The 26,117-nt window shown below is 44.8% G+C and overlaps 1 protein-coding gene across 3 annotated transcripts in view; it reads right to left on the reverse strand.

The window, feature by feature from the left end:
- Nucleotides 1-26,117, reverse strand: part of LOC114808748 (protein ENL-like) — a 104,629-nt gene that overhangs the window by 33,929 nt on the left and 44,583 nt on the right. For all 3 annotated transcript variants that reach the window (XM_029056577.2, XM_029056574.2, XM_029056575.2), the window contains 2 exons: nt 9,732-10,253; nt 5,068-5,155 (listed from right to left, as the gene is read on the reverse strand). In XM_029056577.2, the coding sequence (XP_028912410.1) occupies nt 5,068-5,155; nt 9,732-10,253 (610 nt within the window). The remainder of the gene's footprint in view (nt 1-5,067; nt 5,156-9,731; nt 10,254-26,117) is intronic.

The raw sequence follows: 26,117 nt of genomic DNA on the forward strand, positions 1-26,117 counted from the left end.
GGGAGATCAGAGAGAAGGCTGACACAGTAGTCTAGCCGGGATATAACGAGAGCCCGTAGCAGTAAGGTAGCCATTTGGGTGGAGAGGAAAGGGCGGATCTTGGCAATATTGTAAAGGTGAAACCGGCAGGTCTTGGTAACGGATAGGATGTGTGGGGTGAACGAGAGAGACGAGTCAAGGATGACACCGAGATTGCGGGCCTGAGAGACGGGAAGGATGGTCGTGCCATCCACGGTGATAGGGAAGTCTTGGAGAGGACCGGGTTTGGGAGGGAAGATGAGGAGCTCAGTCTTGCTCATGTTGAGTTTTAGGTGGCGGGCCGACATCCAGGTGGAGACATCCTGGAGGCAGGAGGAGATGCGAGCCTGAAGGGAAGGGGAGAGGACAGGACAGGACAGAGAAGAACCCTCTCCTTCTCTGTAGTCTCACATTTCCTTCTGCCTTTAAGTCATCTCTACTTGGGTCCCCTCCACTTACCTCAAACTTATCATCTAAAACAGAACTTCTTATCTTCCCACTCAAATCCTGTCCTCCCCATGACTTGCCCATCACTGTAGATGGCACCACCATCCTACCTGTCTCACAGTTCTGTTACCTTGGTGTTCTCTTTGACTCTCCCTATCATTTAACCCACATACTCAGTCAATCACTAAATCCTGTCTGTTCCAACTTCACATCATCACAAAAATCCACATTTCCTCTCCATCCAAATTCCTATCATATTAATCCAATCACTAATCCTATCCTACCTGATGTAACAGCCTCCTTGCTGACCTCCCTACCTCCCATTTGTCTCCAATCCAGTCCATACTTAACTCTGCTGCACAGATCAAAATTCTTCAAAAATGTTTGGGCCATATTTCTCCTCCCTCAAGACACTCCAGTAGTTGCCCTTCCAACTCTGCGTCGAACAGAAAGTTCTCACCATTGACTGTAAAGCACTCAATTTCCTTACACCCTTCTACTTCACCTCACAACTCTTCTACTTCAACCCAGCCCATACACTTTACTCCTCTAATACTACCCTTCTTGCTGTATCTTGATCTTATTTATCTTGCTGCCAAGCTCTTGCCCATGTCCTGTCTCTGGCCTGGAACGCCTTCCCTCCTTATATCCAACAGACAATAACTCTGCCCTGCTTTTAAAGCTTTACTGAAGGCACATCTCCTTCAAGAGGCCTTCTTTGACTAAGCCCTCTTCTACTCATAGTAAGCGCTCAATAAATACTATTGAATGAATGAATGAATACTCTTCTCCCTCACCATCTTGTATCACACTAACTTGCTTCCTTTATTCATTCCCCTTCTCTGCCCCACAGCACTAATGTATATAGCTGAAATTTTTTTGTTTAGAATTATGCCTGCCTCCCTCTCTAGACTAAAAGTTCACTGTGGACAGGGAATACATTTGTTGCATTGTTATACTGTACCCTCTCCAGTGGTGAGTATAGTGCTCTGTATATATATTTTCGTTACCCTATTTATTTTGTTAATGAATTGTACATCGCCTCGATTCTATTTAGTTGCCATTGTTTTTACGAGATGTTCTTCCCCTTGACTCTATTTATTGCCATTGTTCTTGTCTGTCCATCACCCCCGATTAGACTGTAAGCCCGTCAAACGGCAGGGACTGTCTCTATCTGTTGCCGACTTGTTCATCCCAAGCGCTTAGTACAGTGCTCTGCACATAGTAAGCGCTCAATAAATACTATTGAATGAATGAATGCTCTGCACACAGTAAGGGCTCAAATAAATACAATTGATCGACTGACTGACTCACTGATCTCCCTGACTCCTGTCTCTCTCCACTCCAGTTTTTACTTCACTCTGCTGCCTGGATAATTTTTCTAAAAAAACAGATGTTCAATCCATGTTTCCCCACTCCTCAAGAACTTCCAGTGGAAGAAATTCTTTACCATTGGCTTGAAAGCAATAAATCAGCTTTCCCCCTCCTATCTCACCTCAATGATCTATTACAGAACAACCTATGCACTTTGCTCTTATAAAACCAGACCACTCACTGTTCCTCATTCTCATCTTTCTTGCTGCTGACCCACTGCTCATATCCTCTGTCTGGCCTGGAACTCCTTCTGCCTCCATATATGCCAGACCACCACCCTCCCATCTTCAAAATAAGATTAATATCATTTCTCCTTTAATAGGTCTTCCCCGACTACCCTCTCACTCTGCTGCATTGCCTATGCACTTGCCAGTATAACCCTTAAGAATTTTATTACTTACATCAGCTCCTTAGCACAGATCCTTGCACTCCAAGCTTCCAGTATCTGTAAATTATTTTAATATCTTTCTCCTAATAGGCTGCAAATATCTTTCTCCTAGTAGGCTGTAAACTCCATATGGACATTGATCATGTCTACCCACTTTGTTGTATTATACTCTCCCAAGTTGTATTATAGTCTTCCATGGTTCAGATCTGAATCCCCTTCTATTTTCCATCTACATTCACTCCCATGGCTTCAACTATCACCTCTATGCAGATGATACCCAAATTTACATCTCCTCCCCTAAACTTTTCTCCCTCTCTCCGGCCTTGCAGCACCTCCTGCCTTCAAGACATCTCTTCTTGGATGTCTTCCCATCACTTAAGCTTAACATGCCCAAAATTTAACTCCTTATCTTCCCACCCATACCCTCTTCTCTTCCTGACTATCCTATCACTTTAAAAGACACTGCATGGCTCAGTGTAAAGAGCCCGCGGGGGCTTGGGAGTCAGAGGTCATAGGTTCGAATCCCGGCTCAGCCACTTGGCACCTATATGACTGTGGGCAAGTCACTTAACTTCTCTGTGCCTCAGTTACCTCATCTGCAAAATGGGAATTAAGACTGTGAGCCTCATTTGGGACAACCTGGTTACCCTGTATCTACCCCAGCGCTTAGAACAGTGCTCTGCACATAGAAAGTGCATAACAAATACCAACATTATTATTATTACCAATGTCCTTCCTGCCCACAAACCCTTAACCTTGGAGTTATCCTTGACTCATCTCTCTCATTCAACCCACGTATTCAATCTGTCATTAAAACCTGTCTGCCCCACCATCACAATATTGCTAAAATCCACCCTTTCCTCTCGAAACTGCTACCACATTAATATGATTGAATGGATAATACAATCACTTATCTTACCCTACGTAGGTTACTGTATCAGCCTCCTTGCTGACCTCCCAGCCTCCTGCCTCTCCTCTCTCCAGGTCATACTTCACTATGCTGTCCAGATCATTTTTCTATAAACGAAGGCACAGTCTTAATTCCCATTTTACATATGAGGTAACTGAGGCATATGCTGCTTCTCTTCTTTTTGTTATTCACAATTTTTCATGCTGCTTTTTTCCGCATCAAACAGAAACTCCTACCATCGGCTTCAATTGCCTTGACTCCTTCTTCTTTACCACACTGATATAACCCATCTCAAATGATTCGGTCCTCTAATGACACTCTATTCACTGTATCTATATCTAGTCTATCTTGTCGATGTCCTCTCATCCATGTCCCACTCTAGCCAAGAAAGCCTTCCCTCTTCATATCTGACAGATGATCACTCTCCTCACTTCAAAGGCATACTGAAGGCAATCTCCTCCAAAAGGCCTTCTGTGACTAAAACCTCAGTTCCTCTTCTCCCACTCCCTTCTGCATCACTCGTGCTCTTGGATTTCACATTTTTTCAGCCTTCCGTCAGTCCCACAATACCTATATTCATATCCATAATTTATATTTATTTATTTATATTTATATCGTGAATATAAATGAGAATGAGAAGTCAGAATGAGAACAGCACTTGTCTACCCTTCTAGATTCTATGTTCATTGTGGGCAGAGAATGAATCTACCAACTCTGCTCTACTCTTCCTCTTCCAAGTGCTAAATTCAGTTCTCTGCACATAGTAAAGGGTTAATAAATATGATCAATTGATTGATTGATTTTGCTTCATAATGAAGAATGTTCCATTTAGGTGTTTGCACTGGTAGCTATATGTGAAACACTGCTTTAGAAATCTTTAAGTTTACATATAAATTTTTTTGAATACAAAAATATATCAGCAACAGCCAAGCATCTTTGATTTCCACATTCTAAATGAACAAACTGATTAACAAATTTTTCTATAAACTACAGCATTCCAAAAAATTTACAGGGTATTTGTATTTAATGCTTTAATTTTGTTCACTGCCCTATTATAGGCAAAACAAATGAAGACATTAAACTATGTCACAAAAGCCTTCCTTATCAGAACTTAATGGAATAATCACCAAGAGAAGTAGTGTGACCTTGTGGATAAAGCACGGGCTTGGGAGTCAGATTCTAAATTCAGCTCTGTCACTTGTTTGCTGTGTGAAGTTGGGTAAATCACTTACCTTCTCTATGCATCTGTTACTTGTAAAATGGGGATTAAGACTATGAGCCCCATGTGTGACATGGATTGGGTGTTACCTGAATATCTTAAATCTAACCCAGATCTTGGTACAGCAGTTGGCCCACAATAAGTGCTTAAAAATACCATGAAAAAAAGAAATGAAATATACTGGACAAAATAGGGAATAGGGTGCCCACATTTGTAATTTTACAATTCCACTAAAAGAAAATGAAAAATTTGTTCATCAAGTTAACCAAGTAATAAAGCAATTCTGGGTTTCACACACACTTCAGGGCAGGTTATTTTTTGAAGGGAATAACAAAGGTTAGAGGAGTGGTAAGGTTCTGAAATTCATGAATTTTTTCATTAAATTCTATTAGAACACAAACAGGAAAGAAGATTCACTAATCCTCAGATTTCTGCAGATGAACAATTATTGCTCTATGATCCACATGAAAAATGTCATATAACAACAATAACAGGTATTGATAATGATATTGAGCAATAAATAAATATTAAATTTATAACCATACTACTAGAATTAATTGCATTTTGGCCTTATAATGTCAGAATGAGAGAAGAGAAGCAGAGCAGAAAATTAATTCTTCAATTCTAACCAGTAAGGAGAAGGCGAAAATGAAGGCCTATTCCAAAAATCCCAATACTTTGTAGAAACAATACTTCCTTCTTCCAACACACCTTCGCTGTACTTCTGTGATGCCTGAAAATCAAAATCTGAACTGTAGTCCAAAGTGTAGCTGGGGTTGAAAGGACTGGATTTGAGAGACTTTTGTCCACATAAAAGGGAAAGATAAAAGAGAAAAGAAAACCTTAATCTTTCCATTGAAGGAAGAACAAAAAAATATATAAAATATTGTTTAGTAGCTCCTAGAAACAGAATCTCTTCTTAAAAGTACTAAATCAGCTCATCCCTTCCAACTCACTTTACTGATCTCCCACTATAACTAGGCCTGAACTTTCCACTCTGCTAGTACCAGTTGTGCTCTGAACTAGGTATCTCACTGCCAACCCCTTTCCCAAATCCTACCTGTAGCCTTGAACTCCCTCCCCTTCCATATATGCTACACCACCACCCTTCTCACTTTCAAAGCATTATTATGGTTCCATCTATGGGAAACAGCATGACCTAGTGGATAAAGCTCAACCCTAGGAGTCTTAAGGGCAATTGGGATTCTATTCCCGGCTCTGCCACTTGTCTGCTGTATGACCTTAGGCAAGTCACTTAACTTCTGTGAGCCTTAGTTATCTCCTATGAAAAATAGGGATTAGGACTGTGAGCCCCATGTGGGATTACCTTGTATCTACCCCAGTGCTTAGTACAGTGCTTAGTAAGCATTTAACAAATTTTTAAAACAACAAAAATCTCTCAAAGAGACCTTCCCCGACTAACCCTCCTTTTCCCCTTTTCTCTCTCCCTTCTTGTCATCTGTGCACTTGGATTAATGACCTTTGGGCATATGTAAAGGAAGCAGTGTAGCTTAGTAAAAAGAAATGGGGCTGGGAGACAGAGGACTTAGGTTCTAATGCTGGTTCTGCTACTTGTTTGCCGTGTGAGCTTGTGCATGTCATTAACTTCTCTGTGCCTCAGCTCCTCATCCATATAATACGGATGCCCTATGTTGGACAGGGACTATGTCCAACCTGATTAGCTTGTAACTATTCCCGGACTTAGTACAGTGCCTGGCACAATAAACATCAATAATAAATATCATAAAAGACTAAAACAAAACAAAATAAAATTTTGGGGAGGAGTTTGGGAGCTATGTAAAGAAGAATACTGTAAATGAAGATCACCTCCCAAAACCTAACTGTGGAGGTCCCTCAAGGTTCAGTTCCAGATCCCCTTCAAGAGCTCATTTGTCCCTATGGCTTCAAAATAAATTTCTATGGAAATGATTGTCAAATCTATATATCAATCTCAGACCTCTCTTCCTCTTAGCAGACTCACATTTTTTCCTGCCTTTTGGACATTCTTACTTTGATATCATTTTGGACGTTTTGACTTGGATATCCTTTCGGACACTTTTACTTGGATATCCTGCTGGCATCTCAAACTTAACATGTCCAAAACTGAACTTCATCAACTGGCCTCCTCCTACCTCACCTCCTTTCTTTCTTTCTACAGCCCACTCCGTACACTCTGCTTCTCTCCCGCTAACCTCCTCATGGTGCCTTGTTCTTGCCTGTCCCACTGTCGACCCTTGGCCCATGTCCTACCACTGACCTGAAATACCCTTCCTCCCCACAACTGCCCAACTCTCTTCCCCTCTTCAAAGCCCTACTGATAGCTCATCTCCTCCAGGAGGCCTTCCCAGACTGAGCCCTCCCGTTCCCTCTGCCCCTCCTCCCATCCCCATTCCCCCTATTCCCTCCCTCTGCTCTTCCCCTTCCCCTCTCCAGAGCCCTTATGCCTATCTGTATGTATTATTTATTACTCTATTTTATTAATGACATGTGTATACCTATGATTCTATTCATCTTGATGGTATTGATGCCTACTTGTTTTGTTGTGTTGTCTGTCTCCCCCTTTAAAATTGTGAGCCCGTTGTTGGGCAGGGATTGTCTCTATCTGTTGCCGAATTGTACAGTCTAAGCGTTTAGTACAGTGCTCTGCAATTGAATGAATGAACTCCTTATATTCCCAACTTTGTCCTCCCACTGTCTCTCCAGCACAGGCAGCAGAGATGTCCTGAGGCAGGAGTAAATGCTAGGCTGGAGAGCTGAAAAATCAGGGCTGGCAATGAAAATCTGGGAATCTTCTGCAAAGATATAATAATAGAAACTACATGGAAGTGAATGACTTCTCCAAGGGAAAGGGTATGGATGCAGAATAGAAGGAACAAAACTGAGTTTTGAGGGACCCCACTGACTGAGGGTGGGAGGCAGAGAAAGAGCTGACTAAACAGAATGAGAAGGTGCAGACAGAGAGACAGGAAGAGAACTAGGACAGGACCACTGTCAGTGAAGCCATACAACCAGCTTTAAAGCACTCAATCATCTTGCTCCTGACCAAGAGGACTTGGTCTCAGACTGAATATGTGGGCTGAATGAGAGAGAGAGAAGCCAGGGATATACCAGGGTTACAAGATTTGTGAGATTGGAAGGATGGTGGTGCTGTCTACAGTGATAGGAAAGGCAGCAGGAGGACAGGGTTTGGGAGGGAAGACAAGGAGTTCTGTTTTGGACATGTTAAGTTTGAGGTGTCAATGGGACATCTTAGTAGAGATGCCCTGAAGGCAGAAGGAAATGAGAGACTGCAGAGGAGAGAAGTCAGGGCTGGATATGTAGATTTGGGAATATGTGCACAGAGATAATAGTGAAGTCATGGGAATGAATGAGTTCTCCAAGTGACTGGGAGTAGATGGATTTAGAAGGGGACCCAAATCCTAAGCCTTAAGAGACTCCCACAGTTAGGGGATGGGAGGCAGAGGAGAAGCTTGCAAATGAGACAGAGGAGCAGCTAGAGAGATAGGAGAAGAAAGAGAAGTAGTGAAAGTAAGGTTGGACAACATTCCCAGGAGAAGGAGGTGGTCAAGAGTGTTGAAGGCAGCTGAAAGTTGAGGAGAATCAAGATGGAATAGGGTCCACTACATCTGGCAAGAAGGAGATCATTGACGTTCTTTGAGAGCACAGTTTCTGTGAAGTGAAGAGACAGAAGCTAGAATAAAAGGGGGTTAAGGATAGAATTGTAGAAGAGAAAGTGGAGGAAGTGGATGTAGAAGTGGGGGAAGAAAGAGGTTAAATGGAAGGATCTGTGGGGTCAAGGGAGGATTTTTTAAGGATGAGAAACATAGCATGTTTAAAAACAGTGGGGAAAAAGCCACTGGAGAGCGAACAATTGAAGATCGTGGTTAAGGACGGAAGAAGAGATGGGGCAAGCACTTCGATAAGGTGCAATGGAAGGAGATGACATGCTGAAAGTAGGGGTGGATTTTGAGAGGAAACAATAGATTTACTCTTGAGATACTGCAGGAAAAGATGGGACAGTTGGCATAAAACTGTTCCTTTATATTGAAATAGCCATGCTAGGGTGTATGGGAAAACTTTTGTAAAAAATTACACAAGTGATGGGCAGAAATAACACTATTTAATTAGAATAGATTTGACAGAATTATCACTCTCTGACCTTCAAGTCTTATTAAAACCACATCTCCAAGAAGCTTTCCCAAAACTAAGCCTTCATTTCCTCTACTCTCTCTCCCTTCTACAATACCCTTGGACTTGGATTTGCACTCTTTAGTCACCTTACTGTCAGCTCTACAGCACTTATGACATATTTGTAATTTATTTATATCTATGTCCGTCTTCCTGTCTAGGCTCCAAAGCCCACTTGTAGGCAAGGAATGTGTCTACCAATTTTGTTCTATTACAATAATAATAATAATAATAATTTTGGTATTTGTTAAGCACTTACTATGTGCAGAGCACTGTTCTAAGTGCTGGGGTAGATACAGGGTAATCAGGTTGTCCCACGTGAGGCTTAGTTAATCCCCATTTGACATATGAGGTAACTGAATCACAGAGAAGTTAAGTGACTTGCCCAGAGTCACACAGCTGACAAGTGGCAGAGCTGGTCAAGACCTCAACTCAACTCAAGACCTCTGACTCCCAAGCCCGTGCTCTTTCCACTGAACCACACTGCTTCTTCTTCTTCTTATACCCTCCCAAGAGCTTAGTGGAACACTAGGCATATGGCAAGTGTTCAACTAATTGACTAACTGATCGAGAATGTTAAACAGCAAGAAGAAGTACTGTCCGTGGTGGATAAATCACAGGTCTTGGAGTCAGAAGGACTTGGGTTCTATTTCCTGCTCCTCCATATTAAGAAAAAGATTAAGACTGTGGGGATTAAGACTGAGAGGCTTATATGGGACAGGGATTCTGTCCAACCTAATTAGTTTGTGTCTACCCCAACACTTAGTACAGTGGCTGACACACTGTAAGCACTTAACAAATACCACACAGAATTATGATAAAGGACATACTACTGTACTACACACTACTGAAATACAAGAAACATTTTATTAAATTCTGTTAAAAATAACTGCCTCGGCCTAATCTTTTACATATGAAAAATTATACTGCATTTAAGAGAGTATTACTGTACTGATATCAAATTAAGGATGGAAATCTTACCCCCAGAAATGGAAAAGGAACTTGGTATTTTGGGTTTTAACAAGAATGGTTTCCATTTGGCTCCTCTCCTCTTCGCATTTGATTGCATCCTTTTCGATCCTTCCCCAGAATTTCAGGAAGATCTGACAAATCTAGCCATTCAAGTTCTTTGCAAGTGGCTAGAAATGTTAATGATCACATGAACATGGAGAGAAAAAAACTCTTACCTCTGACTTGAAAGATGACTCATCTTCGGAATTGAATTCTGGTTCCATGGGTTTTTTACTCTCTTTAGCTTCATTTTTATATTTTCCTTTCTCCACTTTTGTATTCATCTTTTTATTAACTAACTTATTCTCTGGATATAAACTAGAAGTAATGTGGAGAGAGATCCTTTGGTCATTGTTTTTTTCTTTGGAACTACTTTTTTGCTTTCTGGAACTAGGCTTTGATGATTCCATCTGGAAAGGTCCTTTATTGAAAGACTTGGGCTCTGGTGGTAGACTTGGATACTGGTTCTTGAATAGGATTTCTCTGACAGTCAGTTTTGACTCCAGTTTAGGAGGCATCTTTTTTTCCTTGAGCAGTTTCCTCTCAATATGTTTGCTGGACAAATCAACTGAAGGTTTTTGTTCCTGTTCAAGGTCTCTGGAGACACCTTTACTTTCAGAGTTTTTCTTAGACCTTACCTGATGGTCTTTAGTTATTTTAAGTGGTTTTGGGGCTTTACTATTTTCCTTTTTTGCATCCTAAAATTAGGAAGAGGAAAGCAAAATCAGATTATAGCATGATCCTTCCTCAATCAATAAATCATACTTATAAATTAAAATTCAGTAAATCAAGTTCTCTTAAAACATGAAATGAAAGCAAAGAATGAAAGTTTTTAATGAAATTAGCCAACTGAACCAGTGTTGACTTGAGACTAAGTTTTCCTCACCACTGAATTATCATTACTTAAATATTTTGACTGGACTGGATGAACTGGCATCCATTAAAATTAATTACTGATTTTATTCTTTGGTACCAAAATTTGAAAAAAAATCTCAATTTTCTCACTTTCTTCTTGAGGTTTTTGATGCAGATGACACTATCTTCATTCAGATGATTTCCAAATCATCTCCAGCCCTGACCTGTCTCCTTCCCTGCTCTCTTCAGTTATCACCCCATCTTCCTTCTGCCTTTTCTCTCCAAACTCCTTGAATGAGTTACTACACCTCCTGCCTCTACTTCCTCTCCTGCAGTTCTCTCCTGATCCCCTCCAAAAGTCTTACCTAAATGGGGCATGATAAGTTGCGAAAATTGGATGGGGTCAAAAGATTGGAAGTCTCTGTAGGGGACCAGGACAGATTTACAAAGAGGAAGATGGGGGAGAGAGGGCAAGTGAGGAGACTGGTCAGTTAGAGGAAATTTACAGTTGGTGAGAGTAGAAATTGTGCAGTGGCTAGAGATGATGAGTTGCAGTTTATGTCAAATTTGTTGAGTGGGAAAGGTAGGGTAGAGGCTTTACTACACAGAAATCGCCTTCTAAGGTCACATTGATCTTCTTGCCAAATCCAATGGCCTCTCCTCCATCCTAATCCTCCTTTACTTCTCAGTTGCCTTCAACACTGTCGACCACCCCATATTCTGGAAATATTACCCAGCCTTGGCTTCACTGATACTGTCCTCTCTTGGTTCTCTTCCTCTCTGGCTGCTCATTTTCAGTCTCTTTTGTGGACTGCTCCTCTGTCTCCTACCCTCTAACTGTAGGTGGCCCTCAAGGCTCAATTCTGGGTCCCCTTCTGTTCTCCATCTACACCCACTCCCAGAACTCAATCTCTCACACAGCTTCGACTGCCAGATGATACAAAATCTACACCTCCAGCCCTGATCTCTCTCCCTCTCTGCAGTCTTGCATTTCCCCCTGCCTTCAAGAGGATGACTTGGATGTACTCCTGTTACCTCAAAAATAACATGTCTGAAAAAGAATTCTTTATTTTCCCTTCCAAACCCTTTCCTATCCCTGACTTTCCCATCACTGTATACACCACCATCATCCTGCAGCACCATTCTTCCTTTCTCACAAGGCCATAACCTTGGCATTATCATTGACTTCTCTCTCTCTTTCAACCCACATATTAATCCATCATTAAATCCATCATTATATCCTTCACAACATCATTAAAATCCACCTTTTCCTTTCTATCCAAACTGCTAACACATTAATCTGATCTCCCAACCTCCTGTCTCTCCCTGCTTCAGGCTATACTTCATTCTATTGCCCAGATTATCTTTCTATGGAAATGCTCTGGGCATGTCATCATCCTCCTCAAAAATCTCCGATGGTTGCTTCATGAATCAAAAACTCTTCCCTATTGGCTTCAAAGCTGTCTATCACCTTGCCCTCTCCTATCTCCCTTCTCTCCTTCTACAGTCCAACCCACAAACTACACTCCTCTCCCACCACTAACCTCACTGGGCCTCGTTCTTGCCTGTCTTGCTGTTGAGCCCGGGCCCACGTCCTACCTCTGGATTGGAATGCCTTTCCTCCTCACATCTACCAAACTAGTTCTTTGCCCCCTTTCAAAGTCCCACTGAGAGCTCACCTCCTCCTGAAGGCCTTCCTAGACTTAGCCCCCTTCTCAGCTCCTCCTCCCCTCCCAATTGCCCCTCCTACCTCCTTCTGCTCTACCCTCTAAATGTACATATTTATTGTTCTATTTATTTGATTAATGATGTGTATATATCTATAATTCTATTAATCTTGATGATATTGATGCCAGACTACTTGTTTTGTTATCTGTCTCCCCCTTCTAGATTTGAGCCCACTGTTGGGTAAATTGTCACTACCTGTTGCCAAATTGTACTTTCCAAGTGCTTAGTACAGTGCTCTGCACTCAGTAAGTGCTCAATAAATGCGATTGAATGAATGAATGAGTCCAATTATTTATCCTATCTCTCCTCCTTACTGACCTCCAAACTTCCTGTCTCTCCCCACTCCAGTCCATATTCAACTCTGCTGCCTGGATTATTTCTCCCCAAAAATGATCATGACATGTTTCCCCACTCTTCAATAAATGGGCAACCATCCACTTCTGCATCAAACAGAAACCTTACTCCCTTCTACCTCACCTCACTACTCTCCTACTAAAATCCAGTCTGCACAGTTCATTCCATTAATGCTAACCTTCTCACTTTTCCTCAGTCTTATCTTTCTTGCCACTGACCTCTCATCTACATCCTTTCTCTGGCCTGGAACACTTCCCTCTTCATATCCAACTGACAATTACTCTCCTCTGCTTCCTAGCCTTATTGAAGGCACAACTCCAAGAGGCCTTCTTTCTTAGAAATGAATGAATTAATAGATGCATAGTCAAGGTGAGATAGATTTAGTACTTTGGCTAGAGAGAAAAGGGCTTATTTTAGCAATGAGTAACAGTTCAATTGATGGGATTTGGTGACATTTAATACGTGGATGAAATGAGAGAGATGAGTCAAAGATAACATCAAGTTCAGGTTTTTTTGAGGTAGGGAGGAAAGAGGTGTTGTTTACAGTGGTGGGAAAGACAGGTGGAGGACAGTGTTTGAATGGAAAGATAAGGAGTTCAGTTTTGAACATGTCTAATTTGAGGGAATAGCAGGACATCCAAATAGATATGACCTGAAGGCAGGAGGCATTGCGAGATTGCAGGGAAGAAGAGAATTCAGGACTGGAAATGTAGATTTGGGAATCCCATTTTAAGTTAGGATTCTGCTGGGAAAGATGGAAGGGTCAAAGGATGTCCATTTATCTTTTTCATTCTGGGTTGTGTAGTTTTAAGCTGTTTAGTCCCATCTAGTAACATGGTACTACACATTTTTAAATCCGTTATAATTACTTTCAGCTACCTGGTCTAATGACTTCTTGCAACATTAAGAGTTCTCACACAATTGGGAGAACTTTATTCTACATCAGTTGAGATGAGGAGGTCCGAATCCCATGCAGAAACACTTATTTATCTGACTTCAACAAAAAGGGGACTGAAAAATGGTACTGTAAGATTGCATATCACTTTAGCAAGTGTGATGTCACACATATTTTATGGTCTGGATCTTACTGACCAATATAGTTAACACAAAATTGTTTTTTTACAAAATCCCATAAATGAATATATAGGGGCATTTACTGGACTTTAAAGGGCTCCTTTTTTAAACAAACCTCATACAGCAACCAGTTAGAAAGTGGTATTCATTAACACTGAAAATTATACAATAGACTACCAGTAGGGACTAGCAAATACCAGCAGACAAATACAGATTTAGATAATTAATCAATGACCAAATTTCTATAGAGAAAGTTGGAAAAGTAAAGGAAACTAGAAGGTGCATTCCTAAATGTTAGTCATCGTATTTCTCCAAGTTTTGCATTGGCACTATTTATCAGAATTTCTAACAGAATTGATCATTAACCTAATCAATCAATCGTGTTTTTTGAATACTTACTGTGATTAATTGTATTTATTAAATACTTAATATGTGCAGAGCACTGTACTAAACACCTGGTAGAGCACAATACAGGAATAAACATATGTAAATAATACACAGGCAGGTTGCTGTGATCTTTGGGTAATCACTTGTCAGAGCCCCTCTTGATTACTATATCAGCTTCCTTGCTGACCCCCTTGCCTCCTGTTTGTCCCCACTCCAATCCATATTTTACTCTGCTGCAATGAACTGCAACACTCCCACCTATTCACTCTTTTTTGTGGTATTTGATAAGCACTTACTATGTGGCAAATACTATTCTAAGCACTGGGGTAGTCAGATTGGTTAGATCCCTGCCTCTTATGGGGCTCATAGTCTAAGGAGGAGAGAGAACAGGTACTGAGTCCCCATTTTGCAGTTGAGGAAAATGAGGCACAGAGAAATTATGTGACTTGCCCAAAATCACACAGCACAGTCCTGTATTAAGTTTACTAAGTGGTGCAGGAAGGATTAGAACCCAGGTGCTCTGGCTCCCAGGTGTACGTTTTATCCACTAGGCCACAATGCTTCCCACTCCTGCAGTAAGTCAGTCAATCAGTCATATTTATTGAGTGCTTACTGTGTGAATAGCACTGTGCTAATCACTTGTGAGTGTATTCATTCAACTGCATTTACTGAGTGGTTACTGTGTGCAGAGCACTGTACTATGCACTTACAGTACAACAGAGTAACAGACATATTTCCTTTCCACTGCCCCAATAAGGAACATGACTATAAGTTTAGAGAAGCAGTGTGGCTCAGTGGAAAGAGCGCGGGCTTTGGAGTCAGAGGTCATGGGTTTGAATCCTGGCTCTGCCACTTGTCAGCTTTGTGACTGTGGGCAAGTCACTTCACTTCACTTCACTTCACTGAGTCACTTCAGCGTGGCTCAGTGGAAAGAGCATGGGCTTTGGAGTCAGGGCTCACGAGTTCGAATCCCAGCTCTGCCATTTGTCAGCTGTGTGACTGTGGGCAAGTCACTTAACTTCTCTGTGCCTCAGTTCCCTCATCTGTAAAATGGGGATCAAGACTGTGAGCCCCACATGGGACAACCTGATTCCCCTATGTCTACCCCAGTGCTTAGAACAGTGCTCGGCACATAGTAAGCGCTTAACAAATACCAACATTATTCACTTCTCTGTGCCTCAGTTACCTCATCTGTAAAATGGGGATGAAGACTGTGAGCCCCAATTGGGACAACCTGATTCCCCTGTGTCTAACCCAGTGCTTAGAACAGTGCTCTGCACATAGTAGCGCTTAACAAATACCCACATTATAAGACAAGAGAAGAAAGAAAGAAGAACTATAACCATTCCATTATATGCACATTTTCAATTTTGAAGCAGTAAGACTAAGGTTCTTCAACTGCTCACATTCCTTTATGTATCTTTACATTTTTAACTACCTCTTCGCCTTTCCCCTGTTTCCCAGTTGTTTTGCAAAGGGTGGGCTCCCACTAGGTCTTTACAATTATCTTCTATACTTGAATCTCTGACCCTTTTCTTTCATCTCCTAAAAGTATGTCTCCATCCTTCCTTTTCTACATTTTGGTATCTGCTGGCTCCCTTCCCTATGCTTTCAAATATGTCCACACCTCACCATTCTAAAAAAGTCTCCAACTCCCTGTTCCCATTCTTATTTAAAATCCTGGAATGGGTCTTATAAAACCATTGCCTTCAGTCCAGTCCATCAACTTTCTTCTTGTCCAGGTTGAAACACTGAAACACTATTAAGACTTTTATTTATGCATTATTTTCCTGGATCTCCTCCTGCCCCTCTGACCCTGCCCCTCTGTCCCTGCCCTTCTGACCCTGCCCCTCTGCCCCAGCACTTCACTCTGCTGCCTGGTTCATTCTTCTACAAAAACATTTAGACTATGTTTCTCTATTCAAGAAACTCCAGTGGTGGCCCATCTAACTCCACAACACACAAAAACTCCTCTCCATTGGCTTTAAGGCACTCAATCACTTTGCCCCCACCTACATCACCTCACCACTCTTCTGCAATAATCCAGTCGGGATATACTTCTTTCCTCTAATGCTAACCTTCTCACTGTACCTTATTGAGTGCTTACTGTGTGAACAGCACTGTGCTAATCACTTGCGAGTGTATTCATTCAACTGCATTTACTGAGTGGTTACTGTGTGCAGAGCACTGTACTATGCACTTACAGTATAATAGTGTAACAGACACATTTCCTTTCCACTGCCCCAATAAGGAACATGACTATAAGTTTAGAGAAGCAGTGTGGCTCAGTGGAAAGAGCGCGGGCTTTGGAGTCAGAGGTCATGGGTTTGAATCCTGGCTCTGCCACTTGTCAGCTGTGTGACTGTGGGCAAGTCTCATCTATCTCGCTGTCAACCTCTCACCCACATCCTACCACTGGCCCAGAATGCCCTCCCTCCTCAAATCAGACAGATAATTACTTTTCCCAATTCTAAAGCCTTATTTGAAGGCTCATCTCCTCCAAGAAGCCTTACCTGACTAAGACATCCTCTCTTCTTCCATTACCTTCTGTCTTTCACTAACTTGCTCCCATCATTCATCCTCCCTCCCATTCCCACAGCAATTATAATAATAATAATAATAATGTTGGTATTTGTTCATTCATTCAATAGTACTTATTGAGCGCTTACTATTTGCAGAGCACTATACTAAGCGCTTGGAATGTACAAATCAGTAACACATAGAGACAGTTAAGTGCTTACTATGTGCAGAGCACTGTTCTAAGCACTGGGGTAGATACAGGGTAATCACGTCCCATGGGAGGCTCAAAATCTTAATCCCCATTTTACAGATGAGGTAACTGAGGCACAGAGAGGTTAAGTGACTTGCCCACAGTCACACAGGTGACCAGTGGCAGAGTTGGAATTCGAACTCATGACCTCTGACTCCTAAACCCGAGTTCTTTCCACTGAGCCACACTGCTTCTCAATTATGTATATATCTATTATTTATTTATACAGACAGACAGACATACACTCATTCAATTCAATCATATTTACTGAGTGCTTACTGTGTGCAGAGCTCTGAACTAAGCACTTGCATATACAATTCGGCAACAGATATAGACAATTCCTGCCCAACAAAGGGCTCACAGCAGCATGGCTCAGTGGAAAGACCCTGGGCTTGGGAGTCAGAGCTCACGGGTTCGAATCCCAACTCTGTCACTTGTCAGCTGTGTGACGGTGGGCAAGTCACTTAGATTCTCTGTGCCTCAGTTACATCATCTGTAAAATGGGGATGAAGACTGTCAGCCTACCATGGGACAACATGATTACCCTGTATCTACCCCAGCACTTAGAATAGTGCTCGGCACATAGTCAGCGCTTAACAAATACCAACATTATTATTACTATTATGAAAAGGGGGAGATAGACAACCAAACAGGTAGTCAGGCATCAATACCATTAAGATAAATAGAATCTTAGATATGTACATATCATTAATAAAATAAATAGAGTAATAAATAATATATACAATTATACACAAGTTCTCTGGGGAGGGGAAGAGGGTAGAGCAGAGGGATGGAGTAGGGGGAATGTGGAGGGGACGGGGAAGAGGGAAAGGCCTCCTGGAGGAGGTGAGCTCTCAGTAGGGCTTTGAAGAGAGGAAAAGAGTTAGTTTGGTGGATGTGAGGATGGAAGGCATTCCAGGTCAGTGGTAGGATGTGGGCCGGGGACGACAATAGGACAGACGAGAACAAGGTACTGTGAGGAGGTGAGTGGCAGAGGAGTGGAGGGTACAGGGTGAGCTGTAGAAGGAGAGAAGGGAGGTGAGGTAGAAGGGAGCCAGGTGATGGAGAGCTTTAAAGCCAAGAGTGAGGAGTTTTTCTTTCATGCGAAGGATGATAAGCAACCACTAGAGGTTTTTGAGAAGGGGAGTGACATGTCCAGAAAGATAATCTGGGTAGCAGAATGAAGTATAGACTGGAGCAGTGAGAGACAGAAGGACAGGAGATCAGAGACGAGGCTGATGCAATAATCAAGCTGGGGTATTATGAGAGATTGTATCAGCAATGTAGCAGTTTGGGTGGAGAGGAAAGGGCAGATCTTGCTAATGTTGTGAAAGTGAGACCAGCAGCTTTTGGTGACAGATTGGAAGTGTGGGGTGAATGAGAAAGCACAGTCAAGGATGACACCAAGGTTGCGGGCTTGTGAGATGGGAAGGATGGTAGTGCCGTCCACAGTGATGGAAAAGTCTCCTCTATCTCCCACCCCCTACATGGGGAGGTCTCTCTAGGTCTTAATTCTAGCTTCACCATTTAATCCTGGCTCTGACACTTGTCCACTTGATGGCCTTAAGCAAGTTACTTAACTTCCCTGGGCCAGAGGTACATCATCTGTAAAGTGGAGATTAAGACTGGAAGCCCTTCCGTGTACTTGGTACTTAGTATATAGCCTGACATACAGTTAGGTGCTTAACAAACACCGGTTAAAATAAAAAAGACATAGTTCTGGGCCCCCTTTTCATTCATTCATTCATTCAATAGTATTTATTGAGCGCTTAGTATGTGCAGAGCACTGTACTAAGCGCTTGGGATGAACAGGTCAGCAACAGATAGGGAAAGTCCCTGCCATTTGACGGGCTTACAGTCTAATCGGGGGAGATGGACAGACAAGAACAATGGCAATAAATACAGTCAAGGGGAAGAACATCTCGTAAAAACAATGGCAACTAAATAGAATCAAGGCGATGTACAATTCATTAACAAAATAAATAGGGTAATGGAAATATATACAGTTGAGCGGACAAGTACAGTGCTGTGGGGAGGGGAAGGGAGAGGTGGAGGAGCAGAGGGAAAGGGGGAAAAGAGGGTTTAGCTGCGGAGAGGTGAAGGGGGGGTGGTAGAGGGAGTAGAGGGAGAAGGGAGCTCAGTCTGGGAAGGCCTCTCAGAGAAGGTGAGTTTTAAGTAGGGTTTTGAAGAGGGGAAGAGAATCAGTTTGGAGGAGGTGAGGAGGGAGGGCGTTCCAGGACAGTGGGAGGACGTGGCCCAGGGGTCGACGGCAGGATAGGAGAGACCGAGGGACAGTGAGGAGGTGGGCGGCAGAGGAGCGGAGCGTGCGGGGTGGGTGGTAGAAAGACAGAAGGGAGGAGAGGTAGGAAGAGGCAAGGTGATGTAGAGCCTTGAAACCTAGAGTGAGGAGTTTTTGTTTGGAGCGGAGGTTGATAGGCAACCACTGGAGTTGTTTAAGAAGAGTCAAGGGGCTCTTGACTGTAGAGAAGCAGCGTGGCTCAGTGGAAAGAGCACGGGCTTTGGAGTCAGGGGTCATGGGTTCGAATCCCTGCTCGGCCACTTGTCAGCTGGGTGACTTTGGGCAAGTCACTTAACTTCTCGGTGCCTCAGTTACCTCATCTGTAAAATGGGGATTAAGATTGTGAGCCCCAAGTGGGACAACCTGATTCCCCTGTGTCTACCCCAGCGCTTAGAACAGTGCTTGGCACATAGTAAGCGCTTAACAAATACCAACATTATTATTAAGAAGGGGAGTGACATGCCCAGAACGTTTCTGCAGGAAGATGAGCCGGGCAGCGGAGTGAAGAATAGACTGGAGCGGGGCGAGAGAGGAGGAAGGGAGGTCAGAGAGAAGGCTGACACAGTAGTCTAGCTGGGATATAACGAGAGCCTGTAGCAGTAAGGTAGCCATTTGGGTGGAGAGGAAAGGGAGGATCTTGACGATATTGTATAGGTGAAACCGGCAGGTCTTGGTAACGGATAGGATATGTGGGGTGAACGAGAGAGACGAGTCAAGGATGACACCGAGATTGCGGGCCTGAGAGACGGGAAGGATGGTTGTGCCATCCACGATGATAGAGAAGTCTGGGAGAGGACCGGGTTTGGGAGGGAAGATGAGGAGCTCAGTCTTGCTCATGTTGAGTTTTAGGTGGCGGGCCGACATCCAGGTGGAGACGTCCCGGAGGCAGGAGGAGATGCGAGCCTGAAGGGAGGGGGAGAGGACGGGGCGGAGATGTAGATCTGCGTGTCATCTGCGTAGAGATGGTAGTCAAAGCCATAAGAGCGAATGAGTTCACCGAGGGAGTGAGTGTAAATGGAGAACAGAAGAGGGCCGAGAACTGACCCTTGAGGAACTCCAACAGTTAAAGGATTGGAGGGGGAAGAAGCTCCAGCGAAGGAGACCGAGAATGACCGGCCAGAGAGGTAAGAGGAGAACCAGGAGAGGACGGAGTCCGTGAAGCCAAGGTGAGATAAGGTATGGAAGAGGAGGGGTTGGTCGACAGTGTCAAAGGCAGCAGAGAGGTCAAGGAGGATTAGAATGGAGTAGGAGCCATTGGATTTGGCAAGAAGGAGGTCATGGGTGACCTTAGAGAGAGTAGTCTCGGTAGAGTGCAGTGGATGGAAGCCAGATTGGAGGGGGTCTAGGAGAGAATAGGAGTTAAGGAATTCTAAGCATCGATTGTAGACGACTCGTTCTAGGATTTTGGAAAGGAAGGGTAGTAGGGAGATAGGGCAATAACTGGAGGGGGAAGTGGGGTCAAGAGCGGGTTTTTTTAGGATGGGGGAGACGTGGGCATGTTTGAAGGCAGCGGGGAAGGAGCCATTGGAGATTGAGTGGTTAAAAACAGAAGTTAAGGAAGGGAGGAGGGCAGGGGCGATGGTTTTAATAAGGTGAGAGGGAATGGGGTCCGAGGCGCAGGTGGAGGGGGTGGCACTTGCGAGGAGGGAGGAGATCTCCTCTGAGGATACTGCAGGGAAGGATGGGAAAGTAGGGGAGAGGGTTGGTGGGGGGAGGGGAGAGGCGGAGGGGTGACTTTGGGGAGCTCAGACCTGATTGTGTTGATTTTCGTGAGGAAATAGGTGGCCAGATCATTGGGGGTGAGAGATGGGGGAGGAGAAGGAACAGGGGGCCTAAGGAGAGAGTTAAAGGTCCGGAACAATCGGCGGGGGTGACGGGCATGGGTGTCGATGAGGGAGGAGAAGAAGTTTTGCCTGGCGGAGGAGAGGGCAGAGTTAAGGCAGGAAAGGATAAATTTGAAGTGTGTGAGGTCGGCTTGGTGCTTGGACTTTCGCCAGCAGCGCTCGGCAGCTCGAGCATAGGAGCGTAGGAGGCGGACGGAAGAGGTGATCCAGGGCTGTGGGTTAGTGGAGCAAGAGCGGCGGAGGGAAAGCGGGTTGTAGAAACCATAAACACATTAATAATTTCCATTGCACAAGTGCTCAGGTTAGATTCTCAGGTCATAGGTTCAGCTGTTCCTTCTGACTTGATAATACATTTGCATGTCTGTCTTTCCAAAATATTTTGGGCATGTTGTTGATGATAATCCATTCCTTTTGATTATGAGTTTTAATAATAATAATTATGGTATTTTTTAAGCCCTTACTATGTATCAGGCACATAGTGCTTGGACTTTAGCCAGCAGCGCTCGGCAGCTCGAGCATAGGAGCGTAGGAGGCGGATGGAGGAGGTGATCCAGGGCTGTGGGTTAGTGGAGCGAGAGCGGCGGAGGGAAAGGGGGGCGAGAGAGTCGAGATGAGTAGAGTGGGTGGAGTTGAGAGCGGAGACCTGATCATTGAGAGTGGGAAGAGAGGACAGGGCGGCAAGGTGAGGAGAGATACTTTTGGAAAGACGGATGGGATCGAGAGAGCGGAGGTCTCTGTGGGGCAGTAGCGAAGATTTGCAGGGGGAGGGAGTGTGAGAGATCAGGCAGGTGAGAAGGTTATGGTCAGAGAGAGGGATTTCAGAGTTGGTGAGGGAGGAGATAGTGCAGCGGTAGGAGATGACAAGATCGAGGGTGTGACCGAGTCGGTGAGTGGGCGCGGTATGGTGGAGGAGGAGGTCGGCAGAGTCGAGGAGGGATAGCAGGCGGGCGGCAGAGGAGTTGTCGGGCACATCCATATGGATGTTGAAGTCTCCAAGGATCAGAGTGGGCAGAGAGAAGGAGAGAAGGAAGGTGAGAAAGGGGTCAAGGTGGTTAAGAAGTCGGAGGTGGGACCGGGAGGGCGGTAGATGACAGCGACAAGTATCTGGAGGGGGTGGTAGAGGCGAATGATATGGGCTTCGAAGGAGGGGAAGGAGAGGGGGGGGAGGAGGGATAGTGCGGAAGCGGCAACGGGGCGAGAGGAGGAAGCCGACGCCTCCTCCCTTACTGGTGAGTCTGGGGGAGTGGGAGAAGGAGACGCCTCCGCTGGAGAGAGCGGCGGCGGAGACCGTGTATTCGGGAGAGAGCCATGTTTCCGAAAGGGCGAGGAGGAGGAGAGAGCGGGAGAGGAAAAGGTCATGGGCGAAAGGTAGCTTACCTGTAATAGAGCAGGGGTTCCAGAGGCCACACTTGAAAGTAGCTGTGGGTGCAAGGGGGGAGGGACGGGCTGGGGGAGAGGAGGGTTTGGATGGGAAGGAGGTGGCGGGGCCCCTTCTATTCTCCACCCACATCAACTTACTTGGAGAACTCATTTGCTCCCATGGCATCAACTATCATCTTTATTCAGGGGATTTCCAAATTTTCCTCTCTAATCCTGACCTCTCTCCTTCTGTGCAGATCCACTTTTCCTCCAGCTTTCAAGATATCTCTACTTGGATATCTCACCAAAACCTCATACTAGACATTCAAAACATAACTCCGTAACTTTCTACAACCCTCTCCTTCCAATCTTTCCCATTATTGTAGACAATGACACTATCCTCCCAATCTCTCAAACCTTGACTCATTTCTTTCATACAACTCACAATTCCATCTTTCAATTTTTCACTTTCTACCTTCACATCGCTATCATTTGTCCTTTCCTCCCCATTCAAACTGCTGCTATACTGATCCAAGAACTTAGCATAACCCATCTTGACTACTGCATCTTTTATTATGGTATTTGGTATTTTTATGGTATTTTTAAAAGCTTATTATGTGCCCTGGCACTGTGCTAAGTACAGACGGTAGATATGCAGTAATCAGATGGGAGACAGTCCATGGGCCACATGGGACTCCCTGTCATTCATTCATTCAATAATATTTATTGAGCTCTTATAATGTGCAGAGCACTGTACCAAGCGCTGGGAATATACAGTTCAGCAACAGATAGACACAATCCCTGCCCAATGATGGGCTCACAGCCTAAATGGGGGAGACAGACAGAACAGCAAAACCGAACAAAACAACAACATCAAGATAAATAGAATCAAGGAGATATACACCTCATTAACAAAATAAATAGGATAATAAATGATATATACAAATGAGCACAGTACTGAGGAGAGGGAAAGGGGGAAGAGAAGATGGTGGGGGAGGAGGGAAAGGAGGGAGCATGCGGTGGGCTCAGTCTGGGAAGCCCTCCTGAAGGAGTTGAGCTCTCAGTAGAGTTTTGAAGACAGGAAGAGAGTTTGGCGGATGTGAGGAGGGAGGGCATTCCAGGACAGTGGTAGGACTTAAGCCAGGGGTCTACAGCGGAACAGGCGTGAACAGGGGACCATGAGGAGGTGAGTGGCACAGGAGTGGAGTATATGGGGTGGGCAGAAGAAAGAGAGAAGGAAGGTGAGGTAGGACAAGTCAAGGTGATGGACGCTTTGAAGCCAAGAGTGAGGAGTTTTTATTTCATGCGAAGGTTGATAGGCAACCACTGGAGGTTTTTGAGGAGGGGAGTGACATGCCCAGAGCATTTCTGTAGGAAGATGATCCGGACAGCAGAATGAAGAATAGACTGGAGTGGGGAGAGATAGGAGGAAGGGAGATCAGAGTGGAGACTAACACAATAATCCAGTCGGGATATTAAGAGAGATTACACCAGCACAATAGCCATTTGGATGGAGAGGAAAGGGCAGATCTTAGTGATATTGTGAAGGTGAGACCGGCAGGTGTTGGTGATGGATTGGATGTTGGTGACGGATTGGATGTGTGGGGTGAATGAGAGAGCAAAGTCAAGGATGACACCAAGGTTGCGGGGTTGTGAGATGGGAAGGATGGTCATGCCATCCGCAGTGACAGGGGAGTCAAGGAGAGGACAGGCTTTGGGAGGGAAGATAAGGAGCTCAGTTTTAGACATTTTGAGTTTTAGGTGGCAGACAGACATCCAGGTGGAGACATCCTGGAGGCAGGAGGGGATATGAGCCTGGAGGGAGGGAGAGAGAACAGGGGAGGGGATGCAGATTTGGGTGTCATCTGCATAGAGAAGAGAGTTGAAGCCGTGGAAGCGAATGAGTTCACCAAGGGAGTGCGTATAGATGGAGAATAGAAGAGGGCCAAGAACTGACCCTTGAGGAACCCGTATGGTTAATGGATGGGAGGGGGAGGAGGAGTCTGCGAAGGAGCCTGAGAATAAACGGCCAGAGAGATAAGAGGAGAACCAGGAGAGGACGGAGTTCATGAAGCCAAAGTGAGATAAAGTGTGGAAGAGAAGGGGATGGTTGACAGTGTCAAAGGCAGCTGAGAGGTTGAGGAGGATTAGGATAGAGTAGGAGCCATTGGATTTGGCAAGAAGGAAGTCATGGGTGACCTTTCAGAGGGCAGTTTTGGTGGAATGGAAGGGTCAGAAGATTGGAGGGGGTCCAGGAGAGAGTTGGAGTTGAGGAATTCAAGGCGAGTACAGATGACTTGTTCTAGGAGTTTGGAAAGGAAGGGTAGAAAGGAGATAGGATGATCCTGGAAGGGGAAGGAGGGTTTTTTTAAGGATGGAGGTGACATGGGCATGTTTAAAGGCAGAGGGGAAGAAGCCGTTGGAGACTGAGTGGTTAAAGATAGAAGTTAAGGAGGGGAGGAGGGAAGGGGGTGATAGTTTTTATAAGGTGAGCGGGAATGGAGTCCAAAGCACAGGTGGAGGGGGTGGCACCTGTGAGGAGGGAGGAGATATCCGCTGAGGATACTGCTGGGAAGGAGTGGAAAGTAGGGGAGAGGGTTGGGACCCAGTGGGGAGGGGAATGGAGAAGGGGGAGGGGTGACTTTGGGGAGCTCAGACCTGATGGTGTTAATTTTCTTAATGAAGTAGGTAGCCAGATCGTTGGGGGTGAGTGATGGGGGAGGGGGAGGAACAGGGGGCTTGAGGAAAGAGTTCAAAGCCCGGAACAATTGTTGGGGGTGATGGACACACGTGTCAATGAGGGAAGAAAAACAGTTTTGCCTGGCAAAGGAGAGGGCAGAGTTAAGGCAGGAAAGGATAAATTTGAAATGAGTAAGATTGGCTTGGTGCTTAGACTTTCTCCAGCAGTGTTCAGCAGCTCGAGCATAAGAGCAAAGGAGGAGGACAGAGGCAGAGATCTAGGGCTGCGGGTTAGTGGAGCAACAGCAACAGAGGGAAAGAGGAGAGAGCGAGATGAGTTGAGTAGAGATGATGGAGTTGACAGCAGTAATCTGACCATCGAGAATGGGTAGAGAGGATAGGGAGGCAAGGTGGGGTGTGATGCTTTGGGAGAGATGGATGAGTCAAGACAGCACAGGTCTCTGTGGGGTAGTAATACAGATTTGCAAGGGGAGGGAGTGTGAGAGAGGAGGTTTGGTGGAGCAGGAGGTTGGCAGAGTCGAGGAGCGATAGTAGGCAGGCAGGAGAGGAGTCACTGGGTACATCCATGTGGATGTTGAAGTCTCCGAGGATCAGAGTGGGCAGGGAGGAGAGAAGGAAGATGAGAAAGGGGTCAGGTTGGTTAAAGAAGTTGGAGGTGGGACCAAAGGGGTGGTAGATGACAGCTACGACAATCTGAAGGGGGTGGTAGAGGCAAATGATATCGGCTTCAAAGAAGGGGAAGAAGAGGGAAGGGGGAGGGGGAATAGTGCAGCAGTAGCATTGGGGTGCGAGAAGGAAGCCGATGCCTCCTCTTTTCCTGGTGTATCTTGGACAGTGGGAGAAGTAGAGGCCACCAATGGAGAGAGCAGCATAAAAGACCGTGTCCTCAGGGGTGAGCCATATCTCCATAAGGGCGTGGAGGAGGAGAGAACGGGAAAGGAATAGGTCAAGAATGAAAGGGAGCTTACCTATAATGGAATGGGGGTTCCATAGGCCACACTTGGCAACAGCTGTGGAAGAGGAGGAGAGAGGGGGAGGGGAGCGGGGGGAGGGGAGCATGGGGGAGGGAAGGGCTTAGATGAGAATGAGATGGCAGGGACCTGGATGGGGAGAGGAGAATGAAGGGTGGCGATGGGACAGAAGAACTGGGATGGGACATTGGCGGGCAAGAGAAGCAGCATGGCTCAGTGGA

The sequence above is a fragment of the Ornithorhynchus anatinus genome, chromosome Y5 (assembly GCF_004115215.2).
Source record: "Ornithorhynchus anatinus isolate Pmale09 chromosome Y5, mOrnAna1.pri.v4, whole genome shotgun sequence".
Lineage (NCBI taxonomy): Eukaryota > Metazoa > Chordata > Mammalia > Monotremata > Ornithorhynchidae > Ornithorhynchus > Ornithorhynchus anatinus.